Consider the following 16,452-nt stretch of genomic DNA (forward strand, 5'->3'; position numbering starts at 1 on the left):
TGTGCGTGTGTGTGTGTGAGTGTGTCAGACATTAAAGCAGTGTCAGGCTGAATGTTTATTGATTGAAACATGTTGACAACATCCTTGGAGGTCAGCATTGTTCCTGCTAAGGAGATAATAATAATGACCGCAGTGTGACACGCTACCTGCTTAATAACCTTGCAGCAACATCATGTAGGAAGCACTTCCTGCTTGAGCTTTTGCCACATGACAGGAAGCAACCAACTCATTAAGAGCAATGTGATGTGTCACCATGGTGACCGGTACAGTTGCATCACCTCCAGGGTGAGGAAGCAGCTACGTGCACGATTAACGTGCATATGTACAGACTATGTATACGACCCACTATGTTCGCATGGTGTGACGTTCAAGTGCACACATGCTGAGTGGGAACATACAGGAGTGATGGGGCACGGCACGTTGACAACAAAAACTACCATCGGGCTTAAGTGTGACGTCTCATCAAACGCTCCATGGTTGCATCTAGCCAATCAAGGAGCTGCGTCTGGTCAGGTCCACGTTGCTGGCACTGAGTCCTCGACAGTCCGACAGCATTGGCGAGTTGGCGTCCTGTGAACAAAAAGAAAAGTCGACATTTTGTCTTGCGAGTGTGTGTGTGTGTGTGTGTGTGTGTGTGTGTGTGTGTGTGTGTGTGTGTGTGTGTGTGTGTGTGTGTGTGTGTGTGTAAAAGTCACATGCACACCTGTGTGGTCTCAACACTCTTGTTGAGGAAGTTGAGCGAGCTCGCTCTCTTCATCCTGAAAGACAAACAGCATCATCATTATTATTATTATCCATCCATCCTCAAATCATCATCATCATATCACTATCATAGGTCACCATTATCCTCATATCATCACCTTGAGCTTCATCATTATCTTCATATCACCATCATTATCCTGCTCATCACTAATCTTATCATCATCCTCGTCATCACCATCCTCATCAGTATCATCATCATCATCCTTAACATCCTATGATCATCCTCATATCATTATCAAAGGTCACCATCATTCTCATATCATCATTCCCACCATATCACCATCATGATCCTACTCATCCTTGTCATTCTCATCCAGTCGTCGTTATTCTCAACATCATCATCCTCTTCATCGCTATCCTCATAAGTACCCTTATCTTCATGACCACCATCGTTATCACTGTCATCATTAAAATCGTCACACTCCTCATTATCATCTTCTCGTAGTCTTTTGACACACCCACCCTGGGTTGCGAGCTTCTTGCGGTCCGCTGCCTTGAAGCTTCTTCACCAGCATCTCGCTGCTCCTCCTCAGAGCATCGCGGATCTTCCCGAAGGAACCGCTGCGGCGCAGAGAGCCGCTCCCGTCCTGCAAGAAGGCCACGCCCACTTCACACGTCAATACGAGAACGACGGCCAAGAAAATCCAGAGAACTGACCCCGTTCCACTCGGCAGAGTCGTCGGCTTCGCTGGGCCCCCCCGAGCCGTTGCCTCCCTCCCGGCTGTGTCGCCGCTCTCCTCCGCCATCCTTGAGGAGCTCCACCACCTTGCTCTGGTTGATGGCGTCAAAGCCCTGAAGAGCAAACGGACACTTTAACCTACAAGAAGTTTCTCTGCAACTCATGGGAGCGTCCTGCGGCTCCACCTGCTTGCGGGACTTGCTGGTGCACTCCTCCAGTGTTTGGGCCGCCTCCAATTTGCCTTGGCGGCGGTAGAGGGCACCCAGACTCTTAAGGGTGGTATTGACCGTAGGGCTGAAAAGCAAAAGGACACAAATTCTCCTGAAAAGCCTGAAGGTGGCAACAGAGAGCAGTCAAAAGTTGCGCCCACTCACCTGTCCACCTTGCACGCCTTGTACCAGCTGCCATATTCTACATAAGGCCCCGCCTCCTTGCGCTTCCCCTAACAGAGAGCAAATGTCGGTCACTTTCAAGGTGTCGTGCGTGAGTGACGATGCCTGCTGGTATGGCTCACCTTGCTTTCCTCTCGCTCCTCCGCGTGCATCCAGATGGGCTTGTTGTCGTCTGCGGGAGACACAAACAATCAATCCTGTTGGAAGGGAGGGGCCACAGAAAGCGAGGGGGGGAAGTGCGCCGACTTACTGTTGACTGAGCCAAACTCACGCTCATGCGCTCGTGTCAGGATGTCCTTATAGAGTGCCTCGGCGTCTTTGAACTTGCCTTGCTTGAGGTAACACGTGGCCTGAGGGCAGACATACACACGCTTCACACACACGTGCACCGTGACACACAAGAAGAGCACAATGGCGCCCTCACCAGGTTGTTTTTGGTCTTTGCCACATTGGGGTCGTCGGCGCCCAGCTTGGACTGGTAGATCTCCAGGGCGCGGCCGTAGTAATACTCCACCTCCTCATATTTGGCCTGGTTCTGGCACAGCAGCGCCAGGTTGTTAAGTTGCTTGGCCACGTCTGGGTGGTACTTCCCCAACACCTGAGGGAAGGCAGGGCCAACATTGGCGTACTGTGAAATCACGTGGTGGCGACAGGCGCGCTTACCTTCTCTCGAATCTCCAGTGCTCGCTTGCATAAAGGCTCCGCCTCCTTGTACTTTCCCCTCTTCCCGTACAGAACTGCCAGGTTGTTGAGGGTGGCCGCCACTGCCGGATGGTCTTTCCCCAGCGTCTTCTCCCTGATGGCGAGGGCGTCATTGAGGAGGTGCGCTGCTTCTTTGTACTTGTTCTGGTCCCTGCATACACAATATGTCAGTGTCAGAATGCAGCCCACTCATGCTGTGCCGGCCATTTATCTACCTGTAGACCAGCGCCAGGATGTTGAGCATGGTGGCCACGTCGGGGTGATCGTGACCCGATGTTTTCTCCAGGTCTTCCAAAGCCTGTTTGCAGAGAGGCACGGCCACCTCGTAGCGGCCCTGCGAGGCGTACTGGATCACCAAGTTGTGCAGGGTCCTGAGGCGGGCAGGGATTTCATAACCGCCCTGCTGTGCCGCCGCCTCACCGCTGGGCTGAGCTGTGTCACAGGTGGAAGCAGCGAGTCAGGTGACCCGGCACAGACATTGTAAAATGCATGCATGGAGACACCCTACAACCTGCATAAAGTTGGTTTGCTGTGGTTTGTGTCGTAGAAATGGTTGTTTATGCTGTTTTCGTTTTTGAGGTATTGAAGATTTTTTATATAGGTCAATCAAAGTTCAGCCAGCCACTGGATTTCTCAAAATTAAACCAAAATAGTCTCATTTGTTTGTGCTGGTTTGTGCCTTTCAAATGATTGATTCTGCTGTTTTCATTTTTGAGTTATAACATTTTCCGGAAGTATATTTTGCTTTAATTGTTTTTGACACGTTTCTTTCGTATTCATGACACTAATGCGACATATTATTCATATCCTTGTTACTTATGACAGATTTGGTAATGTAGAAGATTAAAAAAATTAATATGTATCATCGTAATACACATATTTGACTCATACTCAAAGGCAGGAGGACCCTATTGAAATGATTGGTCAGTATAGCCTTTACACATTCTTTTGTTTTAATCTGACAAACTCACTAATCTGTCATGTCCAGACAACTGGACAAACGGCATTTATATATACATACTCTATTAAAAGATGACTACATGTAGAATAAAAAATATTTGGGTTTTTTTTTTTAATGTGCAAAATGTTTTATGCGCAAACTGGAACATCAAGTAACAATTGAACATTTAAAGATGAACGCAAAAACAAATATCAAAGTAAACAACATCTTTAGACCTTTGTAACACAGCATTCGGTCAGCCAATGTGCGATGGCATTAACATCATGTTTCTCTGACCGCATTTGCACCACTGCAGACTGGTATATCCTTTCAAAACATCCTGGTGCAGGAATATATGAGTCTTTTGTCCTCATTATTTTTCTTGCAATTATAACTGATCCAGTTGCATCAAAACATACAGTCTGGTGAGTTTTCTTTATTAAAGTATTGTACACATGTATTTGTGTTTGACTACAGTAGTGACAGAAAAATGTACCCAGTCTAATGTCTCTGATGCTACCACTGTGAGATGAACTGTATTATAACAGCTGCCAGGAATGAATAGGATTGTTTCATTTAATTCCAAATCCTTTATTGTTTTGCTTTGTGCAGGGCGGCCCATTGGGCAGATGAGTTGGCTCTGGATCACCAAACTCCATAAGCGTTTCTACCTGTGATGCCCTGCACATGGAAATCTCCAGATCAAAAAACGTGTTGCACAGCCAGTGTGCAGAGAGTCATCTGTGTTTTTGATGCAGTATTTGCACACTATTTGGATGTTAATTGCAGGCTCCCGGTCACATGTCAAATGGACATGACCGTGACACTCCTTACAGTAGCCTTTTATGTCAACGCAATTGCTGGTGATCGATGGATACAAACAACACTAAGAGCGACCTTTTACAGTGTCTTGTGCCAAGTAAACACATGTCTGTGTTTTGTTCAAGAGAGAACACAGAAGCTAATACAAATTATAACAGAAGAAATTAATAAAACATTTTAATTGATGGTTTGACAAAAACAGACTATTTTTGAATCTCAGTAATACTATAATAAAAACAGTAGAAGAGAATGTCGAACAACTACAAATAGACAGACATTGAATGAGTAAAACAAATCATTTTTTGAAAGATGAGAAAGTCAATTGAAAATCTCATACAAAATATACAACATAAAGTGGCAAGAAATACATCAATAATCATGTTCTGGACCACAAATCACTCTATATTCTCTACTGCTCGCCAGTGTTACCATATCTGAGTTATTGTGCAGAAATATGGGCAAATAAGTAAAAAAGTACACAGATCAGTTAGAATAATACATAATGAGTGATACATACAGTTATTACAATTACATTGGAGGCAGCCACTACAGTTCACATACTTCAGACAAAAGTCATAATTTCTCTGGGATTGTTAGTCCGAAGCTAATGAAGATTCTGGAAAAATGAAGGTAATTACTTATTTCTTTGGTCCTTCTGTGTATTTTTTTACGGTTATTGAACTGCTAGGTGTCTTAGAGTGCCTGCTGGTCACGAAACACTGCAGTAGTATAGCAGCAGAGCAAATACGGCAGCAAAATTCTACTTTCACAAAATAAAAGCATGTTTTGTTGCAAGTTTATGAGCTGGAGTATGTCTAGAACTATATATAGACGTATTATTTTGGGGGGTTTTCTCAGAAAAACTAACGTCAAAATGACAGCAATTGCATACATTCGGGCACTTCCTTGGTAGCAGTCATGGCGCCTGCTGTTTAGTTGGCCATCCTCTCTTTACACATGACTCTGCACCAGTTTAATGTCTACTGCCCCCGAGAGGCGGTGAAACGTAGTTCATGATGCTCATTTGAAACGTTAATCTTTAGTAACTCAAAAAGTATAGCAGCACAACCCATCACTTTAACAGCACAAACAAATGAGACCATTTTTGTATAATCTGGAGCACAAATTAGACTGTTTTAGTCAAAATCGAAGAATGGTGGTTGGCTGGTGACGTCACCAGAAACGTTCAGCTGAAACCATTCAAAAAGTGTAGCAGCACAATTGATAACAAATTCAACCATTTAAATAAGAGTTTTGCGCAGTTGTGCGTGAGCGGGAGGGGGCAACTTCACGGTAACGTTACTTCCGGAAATCCATCCATTTTCCCATTCGGGGTCGCGGGGGGTGCTGCATGGAGCCTATCTCAGCTGCATTTGGGCGGTGGGCGGGGTACACCCTGGACAAGTCGCCACCTCATCACAGGGCCAACACAGACAACATTCCCAGTCACATTCACACACTAGAGCCAATTTAGTGTTGCCAATCAACCTATCCCCAGGTGCATGTCTTTGGAGGTGGGAGGAAGCCGGAGTACCCGGAGGGAACCCACGCAGTCACGGGGAGAACATGCAAACTCCAGACAGAAAAATCCCAAGCCCAGTACTGAACTCAGGACCTTCGTATTGTGAGGCACACGCACAAACCCCTCTTCCACCGTGCTGCCACTTCCGGAAATGTAAATATTTAATATCTCGAAAACAGCACAATCAATAATTTGCACAGCACAGACAAATGAGACTATATTGGTTTAATTTGGAGAAATGTGGGAGCTGGCTGAACTTAGATTGACTTATAAAAGAGTGTGCAATAACTCAAACGAAAACAGCGCAAACATCCATTTCAATGGCACACACTAATGAGACTATTCAACAGAGTTTTGCGAGGGTTAAGGGGCCAACTTCACACGAGGTCACCCTACCTGCACTCTGGTCGTCGTCGTTGGGGAACAGGTCGTCCAGGTTGTCCTTGGATGTCTCCCCTGTCTTCTCCTCGCAGGGCAAAGCATCGTCGTCCAGCTTCTTGATGTGGTTCATGAACTCCAGGTGCTTCTTCTCCTCCTCCAGTTGGGCCACGCTCTGCTCGCTGCGCTGCAACTTGTGCTGCGTGGCTGCCAGCTCGTCCCGCAGCCACTGGTTCTCTTGACACAGGCGGCGCACTTGGGCGCGCAGCTTCTGCTTTTCCGATTCCACCGCGCTCAGGTGGCCCGACAGAGCAATGATCACCTGGATGTCAGGCGCCTCGTCAGCTGGTTGCGGACATCAGCGAGGGCGTAGCGTGCATAAGGACACTTACTTGAGCTTCTCCCAGGCCCAGCTCGATGGCCTCCATGCTTTTGCGCAGCAGACCGGACTTCTCCTGCGAGGCGGGAGGCTGAGCGCAGTCCAGCATCGAGTTGAGGAGCTGAGCGTGCTCGCCGCGCAGCGCCTCCAAGCCCTGCATGACCGCCTTGGTGTTGAGGACAATCTCATCCTGGCTCAGGCGCTCCAGGGCTTCTTCTCCAGGATACACCATGGTGGACATGGCCCACTTGCTTCAACACTGTAGAAGGAGCACAAATATTGCATCTTATCTCTTGAGAGACGACTTTTCTCTGCCAGCATTGCTTGCTCGGTGACGTCATCATTCGTCACCGAGCATCACCTGTCCTCCTCCGCCTCCCACACGCATGCACACGCCGCAATGCAGCACTGGCTTCTCACGCACATCACCAGCTGTTGGAAGGCCCCACTATGACACACGTCATTGAGACCGACTAGGGCTTTTCGAAGCATCGACTGAATACTTGACTGCTAGCTGACGAAAAGCCTTAAAGTACAAACGTCATTCGTGTTTTAACCCTGAAATACGACGCTATTTCGCTAAAATGTTTCCATTTAATTAAATCGACCAGTGTCCCGCTAATGCAATCACAATCGCCATTCGTGCAGCTAAAAGAGGACCAACAAACCTGCAAACGTTTTTACCTTCATCGAATATTCCAGGCGAACAAAGCGGCGATGTTGTGATGGGTTGCACCGACCTACATCAAGCTCGCTGACGTAATACAAGCCACTTCCGGTTTCTTTCAACATAAAATGCCCGGGATTGACGAACGCTACGCACGAATCATAAAATGTCACAAAAATAAAGTCAAATGTCCAAAAAATGTGTGCTTTGCGCTAACGATAAGAAGTGAACATTTCGCAATTCACATTCATAAAGATGTACGATAAGCATGTCATTGTAATGAAGCGGTGTAAATATTGCAGTAACGTGGACCCCCGACTTAAACAAGTTAAAAAACGTATTCGGGTGTTACCATTCAGTGGTCAATTGTATGGAATATGTACTGTATTGTGTAAACTGTACTGTTTCATATTTTCGTCCTTTGCAATCTACTAATAAAAGTTTCATCCATATCCATCTTCTTCTGCTTATCCGAGGTCGGGTCGCGGGGGCAGCAGCCTAAGTAGGGAAGCCCAGACTTCCCTCTCCCCAGCCATTTCGTCCAGCTCCTCCCGGGGGATCCCGACACTGTTTCAATTTCCATTTCTCAGATGATATAATTGTTGATGACTGAAGTGCTGATATCAACCAAATCTAACCCCCCCTCCCCCCGCCCCCCCCCCCCCCCCCGCCCCAACCCCCTCCACATCCCACCCCCCGGATTGTAAATAATGTAAAAAATTCAATGTATATACTCTGATGATTAACTTGTGTGATGACTGTATATATATAAATATATACCAGCATAATTATGCTGGTATATATTTGTACCATGAATTGATTAATGTGGACCCTGACTTAAACAAGTTGAAAAACTTATTCGGGTGTTACCATTTAGTGGTCAATTGTACGGAATATGTACTGTACTGTGCAATCTACTAATAAAAGTTTCAATCAATCAATCAATCAATCAATCAATCAATCAATCAATCCCGAGGCGTTCCCAGGCCAGCCGGGAGACATAGTCTTCCCAACGTGTCCTGGGTCTTCCCTGTGGCCTCCTACCGGTCGGACGTGCCCGAAACACATCCCCAGTGATGCTTTCGGGTAGCATCCTGACCAGATGCCCGAACCACCTCATCTGGCTCTTCAATCAAAAAAGTCGTCGTGTCCATCCATCCCTCCATTTTCTACCGCTTGTCCCTTTCTGGGTCGCGGGGGTGCTGGAGCCTATCTCAGCTGCATTCGGGCGGAAGGCAAGTCGCCACCTCATCGCGTATTTCATTCAATTTATTCGAGTGAGAACTGGTCGAGATGTCCGCGAGGGGGCATGATCAACACTAGTGATGAAAGGTGTAACATCGTAGAAGAAGAAAAGCGAGACAAAACATGGGAGCAACATGGCCGCCACCTTACAGCACGCTGAGTTTCCTCCAGCCTCACAAATTGAGGAAGAAACCCCTCCAACAGACAGCAGAGAACCGGGCAGTTCAAATTTAGAACTGGAGGGTTTGGATTCTGATGAAGACGTAGGCGATGAGGCTGAACCAAAGATTCTGGACACCCCCCAGGACATCCGGTTGGAGGCGACAGCCAACACGGTGGCCGTCCACCCGGGCAGAGACATGCTGGTCTGCGGGGATGTGGACGGCGACTTATACGCCTTCTCCTACTCTTGCACGGAGGGGCTGAACAGGGAGCTGTGGTCTTCCGGACACCACCTAAAGTCCTGCCGGCAGGTGCGCTTCTCCGACGACGGCCTGAAGCTCGTGAGCGTCTCTCGAGATAAAGCTGTCCACATGCTGGACGTGGAGCGAGGTCAGCTGGTCACGAGGATCCGTGGCGCGCACACAGTCGCCATCAATAGTCTGCTGCTGGTGGACAACAACATCCTGGCCACTGGAGACGATGGAGGAACCCTGAAGGTAATTGGTCTGTAGGAATTAGGTCAACTCATGTTCTTGTCCGTAGATTCGTCTTTTCCTCATATTGCTAATCGCTATATGTTGCCAGCATACTTGCCAACCCTCCCGATTTCCCCGGGAGACTCCCGAATTTCAGTGCCCCTCCTGAATTTCTCCCGATTCCCACCCAGACAACAATATTGGGGGCGTGCCTTTAGCGTCCTCTCACCTGAAACCTTCACCCCTTAACAGCCACATGCTGTCCTCACTCTGGTCCCATGCTGACCTGAGGACAGTCTGTCGTCACGTCCGCTTTTCCTCCATACAAACAGTGTGCCGGCCCAGTCACACTTTTCACACACACAAGTGAATGCAATGCATACCTGGTCAACTGCCATACAGGTCACACCGAGGGTGGCCATATAAACAACTTTAACACTGTTACATATATGCGCCACACTGTGAACCCACACCAAACAAGAATGACAAACACATTTCGGGAGAACATCCGCACCGTAACACAGCATAAACACAACAGAACAAATACCCAGAACCTCTTGCAGCACTAACTCTTCCGGGATGCTACAATATACACCCCCTCGCTACTCTCCCCCCATTTCCCGAATTCGGAGGTCTCAAGGTTGGCAAGTATGGTTGCCAGAAAATAAGCCAATTTGTGATTATTATTGTGTATATATATATTGTGTATTATATTATTACATATTATTGCATCTATAAATGATAAATGGGTTGTACTTGTATAGCGCTTTTCTACCTTCAAGGTACTCAAAGCGCTTTGACACTACTTCCACATTTACCCATTCACACACACATTCACACACTGATGGAGGGAGCTGCCATGCAAGGCGCTAACCAGCACCCTTCAGGAGCAAGGGTGAAGTGTCTTGCTCAGGACACAACGGACATGACGAGGTTGGTACTAGGTGGGGATTGAACCAGGGACCCTCGGGCCGCGCACGGCCATTCTTCCACTGCGCCACGCCGTCTCCATATAACATTAATTTATCGTGATTGATATCCGGGGCCACCACAGGCTAAATTGTGTAATAGCGAATCTTATGACCACGCCCCCAAAACTGTTATGGCTTACGCACTCAGTTAATTACTATCTTTGTACAATGTTACCTTGACTTTCGAATGTCCACGAAGGAGGGACACTGAGGCTGCAGCTATCAATCAATCAATCAATCAAAGTTTATTTATATAGTCCTAAATCACAAGTGTCTCAAAGGGCTGCACAAGCCACAACGCCATCCTCGGCTCAGATCCCACATCAGGGCAAGAAAAAACTCAACCCAATGGGATGACAATGAGAAACCTTGGAGGGGACCGCAGATGTGGGGACCCCCGCCCCCCTCCCCTGGGCGACCGGTGCAATGGATGTCGAGTGGATTTAGTTAATAGTGTGAGAGTCCAGTCCATAGTGGGGCCAGCAGGAGATCATCTTGAGTGGAGACAAGTCAGCAGCGCAGAGACGTCATCAACTGATGCACAGATGAGTGGTCCACCCCGGGTCCCGACTTTGAACAGCTAGCGCGTCACCTGTGGTCACCTAATAACCTCTCCTCGCAGAAGAGGGGGGCAGAGCAGAAAAGAGACAGCAGATCAACTGGTCTAAAGGGGGGTCTATTTAAAGGCTAGTGTATACAAATTAGTTTTAAGATAGGACTTAAATGCTTCTACTGAGGTAGCATCTCTAACTGTTACTGGTAGGGTATTCCAGAGTACTGGAGCCCGAATAGAAAACGTTCTATAGCCCGCATACTTTTTTTGAGGTCTAAGCCAGAGTTCTTTGAACGCAGATTTCTTGCCGGGACATATGGTACAATACAATCAGCAAGATACGATTGACCGAGACCCTTAAGTATTTTATATGTAAAGTAGTAAAACCTTAAAGTCGCATCTTAAGTGCACAGGAAGCCAGTGCATGTGAGCCAGTAGAGGCGTAATATGATCAAACTTTCTTGTTCTTGTCAAAAGTTTAGCAGCCACATTTTGTACCAACTGTAATCTTTTATTGCTAGACATAGGGAGACCCGTAAATAATATGTTGCAGTAATCGAGACGAGACGTAACGAATGCATGAATAATGATCTCAGAGATGAAAGAAGGCCGTTTTAGTAACACTTTTAATGTGTGACTCAAACAAGAGAGTTGGGTCGAAGATAATACCCAGATTCTTTACCGAGTCACCTTGTGTAATTGTTTGGTTGTCAAATGTTAAGGTGGTATTATTAAATAGGTGTCGGTGTCTTGCAGGACCGATAATCAGCATTTCCGTTTTCTTAGCGTTGAGTTGCAAAAAGTTAGCGGACATCCATTGTTTAATTTCATTAAGAACTGAGTGCGTAAGCCGTAAGCTATTAATCATTTTAGTAATCAATTAATTGAGTGAAACACACTATATAGCCTAAATGCGTAGTTTAAGAAAATGTTTCACTTTTAACTATGTTTTGCTTGCATTATTATTATGATTTTCTGTATATGAAAATGATATGCATTTTAAGTCTTTATAAACCCTCCATACAGATTTCACTCACATTTCCGATGCTCTTATAACACTCGATACACTCTTAAGCAGGGATGTCAATCTCGTTTTCATCGAGAGCCACGTCACAGTTATGGCTGCCCTTGGAGGGCCTCTTGTAACAATGAATAATATATGAATATAAACATATTTACATCAAACAATCTTTTAATTTTGATGAATTCATTTTCAACCACCTCTAACACAACTATATATTTTGTCCTGAATAAAATAAGGTTGTGTTGTCTACAAATAAAATACACTAAAACAGTTTGGAATGCATGGTAATATCATTTACACACATGAGAAACAGTATTGGTCCAAGGACTGATCCTTGTGGTACCCCACAACTAATATTATGTAAGACAGATTTCCTATTGTTAACTTCCACAAACTGTTTACTGTTTTTCAGGTAACTTTTGACCCACTCATTAGCCACTCCTCTTATTCCATATTTATACAGTTTGTCCAACTTATGATCGAGCATATCAAACGCTTTTTGAAAATGTATGAAAATACCTACTAAATATTGTTTTGTATCTATTGCAGTTGAAATCAAAAACTCGCAATGGCATCCCCTAAACTATGCCCACATCCAGGCAAGGAAAAACTGAGGGGAAAAAAATATATTATTATATACTTTCTTACGTACACTGAAAACAAATCTGTAGATATTACAATACAAACTGGCAACTGATCTATAGTTGTTGTTTTTACAGTGTATTACTGTAAATGGAAATAAGGTACCAGAGTCTTTTTACAGGTAAAAATCTCGCGACAGCTGCCATGTTTTAAAAACTTACTGGTACATTGCATCTTCACAGCATATTACTGTAATCGAAAAACATTTTTTTTAACGGTAAAAGTCTGGCGACTGCGTTGCAAATTGTTTACTGCCAAGTCTATGGTTTTTGTGTTTACTTTGTATTACTGTAAATTAGGGCTGCAACTAACGATTAATTTGATAATCGATTAATCTGTTGATTATTACTTCGATTAATCGATTAATAATGGGATAAAAGAGACAAACTACATTTCTATCCTTTCCAGTATTTTATTGGGGAAAAAACAGCATACTGGCACCATACTTATTTTGATTATTGTTTCTCAGCTGTTTGTACATGTTACAGTTTATAAATAAAGGTTTATTAAAAAAATAAAAAAATAAAAAAAATTGCCTCTGCGCATAGCATAGATCCAACCGATGAGTAAATTAATCACCAACTATTTTTATAATCGGTTTTAATCGATTTAATCGATTAGTTGTTGCAGCCCTATTGTAAATGAGGAAAATGTATCACAATTTATTTTACTGTGAAATTCTGGCCATTCAGTTTTTTTACGTAAAATCTATTGTAATTTTTACAGTGTACTATTTGATGGATAACTTTGAAATCATAAGTCAAGCAGATATTTAAAAAGTCATTTATATTTTAACAAAAAAAAAGTTTTAGAATATATGATTTTATAAGTTTTTGTTGCATTATCAGAATCAAATTAATCAGCTTTATTGGCCAAGTTGGATAATGGTAAAATTTAAAGATATGCAATTGCATGCAGTACATGTATTTTTGTCTGTCGAAGGGGAAAGAATGAATACATTTAGCAAGAAAGGATAAAGTACTTTAATGACGCATATTATTTCCAGGCTTTTGCAGGCCATATAAAATAATTTGGTGGGCCAGCCCCCAGATCTTGAGTTTGACAACTGTGCTCTAAAACCGACACAATTTTGACATGAAAAGTTGAATGTGTGATCAAATCTAAATGTACTCAAAGGAACTTTAAAATCTGCGATGCACTGCTAACATATAGTTTGTGAACCGCCAGGTAGTGAGATAACAGTGTTTTATTGTTGAAAAATTATTACCCCCTTTTATATGTTTCCATCTTACTTTCTTAAAGCAGACCGGGTGTTGTAATCTTACTGAATATTTGGCATTTACACAGTTTGAGTGTTTAGATGAAGCAGGATGAGGAAATGACAAATCTTTAGATATGAACAAAACGATGAGTTGACCAAGTTGCCACAGCTAGGCGCAGGCGCCGGTTGAACTGCAACACCTGCTGGTAATTGATGTCATGATTACTGATGCTTTGGTGTGACAGGTGTGGGACATGCGGCAAGGCTCGGCCATCATGGATGTGAAACATCACGATGACTACATCGCCGACATCGCCGTGGACCCGGCCAAGAGGATCCTGCTCACTGCGAGGTAACAACCGTTGACCCAGCATTGTACACGTCACAAGCCGCCTCTAACACCTTGTCCTGCGCCCTCATCAAGTGGCGACTGCACCATGGGTGTCTTCAACATCAAGAGGCGGCGCTTCGAGTTGCTGTCTGAGAACCAGAGCGGCGATCTGACCTCGGTGGTGCTGATGAAGCGAGGAAAGAAGGTGGTTTGCGGCTCCAGCGAAGGCACCATCTACATCTTCAACTGGAACGGCTTCGGCGCCACCAGCGATCGCTTCACTGTCAAGGCAGAGTCGGTAGACTGCATCGTCCCTGTTACTGACAGCATCATGTGCGCCGCCTCCATGGACGGCTACATCCGGTCTGTTGGAAGTTTTGACTTAGTACTGAGCTACGGACATCGGCGTGTTTCTAAAGTTATGTCCCTCCTCCCAACAGAGCGATCAACCTCCTTCCCAACCGGGTCATCGGCTGCATTGGGCAGCATGTGGGGGAACCCATCGAAGAGCTCGCCACCAGCTGGGACAAACGCTTCCTGCTCAGCTGCGCCCACGACCAGCTCATCAAGTTCTGGGACATTTCCACTTTAGCCACGACCACCGTCAACGAGTACCGCAAGAGGAAGAAGAAAGACGGACGCTTGAAATCTCTGTCCAAGAAGGCTCTTGGAGATGACAACTTCTTCTCGGGACTTGTAGAGGAGCCGCAGAAAAACGACAAAGAAGAAGAAGACGTGCAGGAAGAGGAGGATGACAGTGACAGCGATAGTGATTAAAAGACAATGTTAGGTATGCCTTTTATTAATGATTATTGTTCATAGAATAAAAGAGTCAATTGTTTATTTTTTTATTTTTTTTACCAAATATGCAACAATGAGCATTTAGTATAGAATGGTGTCTATGCATTCACTACAAATGTGTAAATGTTTCAATGGATGTGCAAATTTATGACAGAAAACAATCTAAAATACTTTTATTTTCATTGAACTCTGACCCTGTGATGTGAGGAAGGAAATAGGAGATATTGAAATGGCAAAAGTGTCAAAAAGCTGAAGTCTTCTGATAAAGTACAGAACAGAGAGATTTTATTTTTAAAGAAATATTAAGGTTGGAAATGTCTTTGGGTTTGCCTTTCGACATGGTTAACAGTCTCAAACTGTGGTGGTACGCCAAAGAATCACTTGATTAAAGTACAGTGTTTTATTTTCCTATATTCAAACAGTATTACTTTACTGGGGTTCAATCCCCACCTTCTACCATCCTAGTCACGTCCGTTGTGTCCTTGGGCAAGACACTTCACCCCTTGCTCCTGATGGCTGCTGGTTAGCGCCTTGTAAGGCAGCTCCCGCCATCAGTGTGTGAATGTGTGTGTGAATGGGTGAATGTGGAAATACTGTCAAAGCGCTTTGAATACCTTGAAGGTAGAAAAGCGCTATACAAGTATAACCCATTTATCATTATCATTTATTTACGGTTCAAACGGTGTGAAATGTTACAGTGGCCAAACATTTTACATGTGCTTTTGCTTTGTTTTTAATGAATACTTAGGCCCACAACGCTACTGAATTTTAAAGTTGGTCATTATGGTGATGCTTGGAGATCCAAGTTGTTTCTAAGGTGTCACGTAATGAAAAAAGTTTGAGAACCTCTGGTCTAGGTAGTCTTTGCGAACTTCTGTCCACATTAAAAGCTTGCCTGCAGCTATCAGCTGTTGTCTAGTGCAACTCTTAAGGCATTATGGAGTGAGGTTTACAAATACTACTGTGCCTTCACACTAGCTGGCTTTCATTGTTACACTGCTGGTGCAGTCTGACGAATAAGTAATGCCAAACTTATCATGATTGGATTTCTAAGCTTCTCGAAATGTCACTCAGTCAACTGTAACTGTGGAGGAAGTCACACAGAGGCATATGTATAGTCAGGAAAGAAGCAGATACAACTATTATACAGGCAGATGCAAATGAAATGCAGCAACAGGAAATGATAGCTTTTTAAAGTAATGAGAACAGCTTCCCTGTAAATACAAGACAAGAATCAATTTCCTTGGACATTATAGTCGTTTTCCTTGCATATGCAAGGACGAGATTTGGATTTCACAATTTGCTTGAGCACAAAGCGTGTGGCTTTAAGGGGCTGTTTTAAAAGTTAGTTGCATGTTTGGACTATTAAAAATAAGTGATACATTTATTAATTTTAGTTAAAAAAAATAAAAACAGAATGTCTCTGGGCTCTATGTTGTATATATTCTTTCTAACTTTGGCAGGGGTCGTAGCCAATTATTTCCACTCACCACAGTTTGGTAGGGTACTCTAACCGCTAGACCACCAGAGTCACACGTGATGATCACTGCCATTACGAATATATCTGAGATAGGTGTGTCTGGTAAGCAGTGTTGGGACTTTGTAACGCGTTACTGTAACGCCGTTAGTTTCGGCGGTAACTAGTAATCTAACGCGTTATTTTTTTATATTCAATAACTCAGTTACCGTTACTACATGATGCGTTACTGCGTTATTTTACGTTACTTTTTATGTAGTATCGGCTAGAAACTGAGGATCTGAGTGTGTTTTATTCCAGCGAAG

The 16,452-nt window shown here is 44.3% G+C and overlaps 2 protein-coding genes across 2 annotated transcripts; one reads left to right on the forward strand and one right to left on the reverse strand.

The window, feature by feature from the left end:
* Nucleotides 1–42: 42 nt before the first annotated feature.
* LOC133606503 (kinesin light chain 2-like) lies at nucleotides 43–7,347 on the reverse strand. The gene is made up of 14 exons (XM_061960533.2): nucleotides 7,261–7,347; nucleotides 6,590–6,835; nucleotides 6,216–6,519; nucleotides 2,751–2,967; nucleotides 2,497–2,686; nucleotides 2,258–2,431; nucleotides 2,084–2,183; nucleotides 1,956–2,005; nucleotides 1,816–1,883; nucleotides 1,627–1,735; nucleotides 1,420–1,554; nucleotides 1,225–1,349; nucleotides 704–758; nucleotides 43–570 (listed from the first exon to the last, which is right to left on the reverse strand). The coding sequence occupies exons 2-14, from the start codon at nucleotides 6,815–6,817 to the stop codon at nucleotides 484–486; spliced, it is 1,842 nt and encodes a 613-aa protein (XP_061816517.1). The 5' UTR covers nucleotides 6,818–6,835; nucleotides 7,261–7,347; the 3' UTR covers nucleotides 43–483.
* A 1,184-nt stretch (nucleotides 7,348–8,531) lies between these two features.
* wdr55 (WD repeat domain 55) lies at nucleotides 8,532–14,710 on the forward strand. The gene is made up of 4 exons (XM_061960529.2): nucleotides 8,532–9,147; nucleotides 13,784–13,890; nucleotides 13,963–14,232; nucleotides 14,310–14,710. Exons 1-4 carry the CDS (start codon nucleotides 8,623–8,625, stop codon nucleotides 14,644–14,646), a joined length of 1,239 nt encoding a protein of 412 aa, XP_061816513.1. The 5' UTR covers nucleotides 8,532–8,622; the 3' UTR covers nucleotides 14,647–14,710.
* Nucleotides 14,711–16,452: the final 1,742 nt, after the last annotated feature.

Source organism: Nerophis lumbriciformis, linkage group LG05, assembly GCF_033978685.3.
Source record: "Nerophis lumbriciformis linkage group LG05, RoL_Nlum_v2.1, whole genome shotgun sequence".
Classification (NCBI taxonomy): domain Eukaryota; kingdom Metazoa; phylum Chordata; class Actinopteri; order Syngnathiformes; family Syngnathidae; genus Nerophis; species Nerophis lumbriciformis.

What these genes read in the sequence shown, in the direction of transcription:
- wdr55 (XM_061960529.2), top strand. Translation starts at nt 8,623, where the DNA reads ATGGCCGCCACCTTACAGCACGCTGAGTTTCCTCCAGCCTCACAAATT. An exon ending in AGGATCCTGCTCACTGCGAG is followed by an intron (nt 13,891 to 13,962) that starts GTAACAACCGTT and finishes GCCCTCATCAAG; the next exon opens with TGGCGACTGCACCATGGGTG. An exon ending in TCCATGGACGGCTACATCCG is followed by an intron (nt 14,233 to 14,309) that starts GTCTGTTGGAAG and finishes TCCTCCCAACAG; the next exon opens with AGCGATCAACCTCCTTCCCA.
- LOC133606503 (XM_061960533.2), bottom strand. Translation starts at nt 6,817, where the DNA reads ATGTCCACCATGGTGTATCCTGGAGAAGAAGCCCTGGAGCGCCTGAGC. An exon ending in ATCCTGGCGCTGGTCTACAG is followed by an intron (nt 2,687 to 2,750) that starts GTAGATAAATGG and finishes TTGTGTATGCAG; the next exon opens with GGACCAGAACAAGTACAAAG. An exon ending in TGAGTTTGGCTCAGTCAACA is followed by an intron (nt 2,006 to 2,083) that starts GTAAGTCGGCGC and finishes TGTCTCCCGCAG; the next exon opens with ACGACAACAAGCCCATCTGG.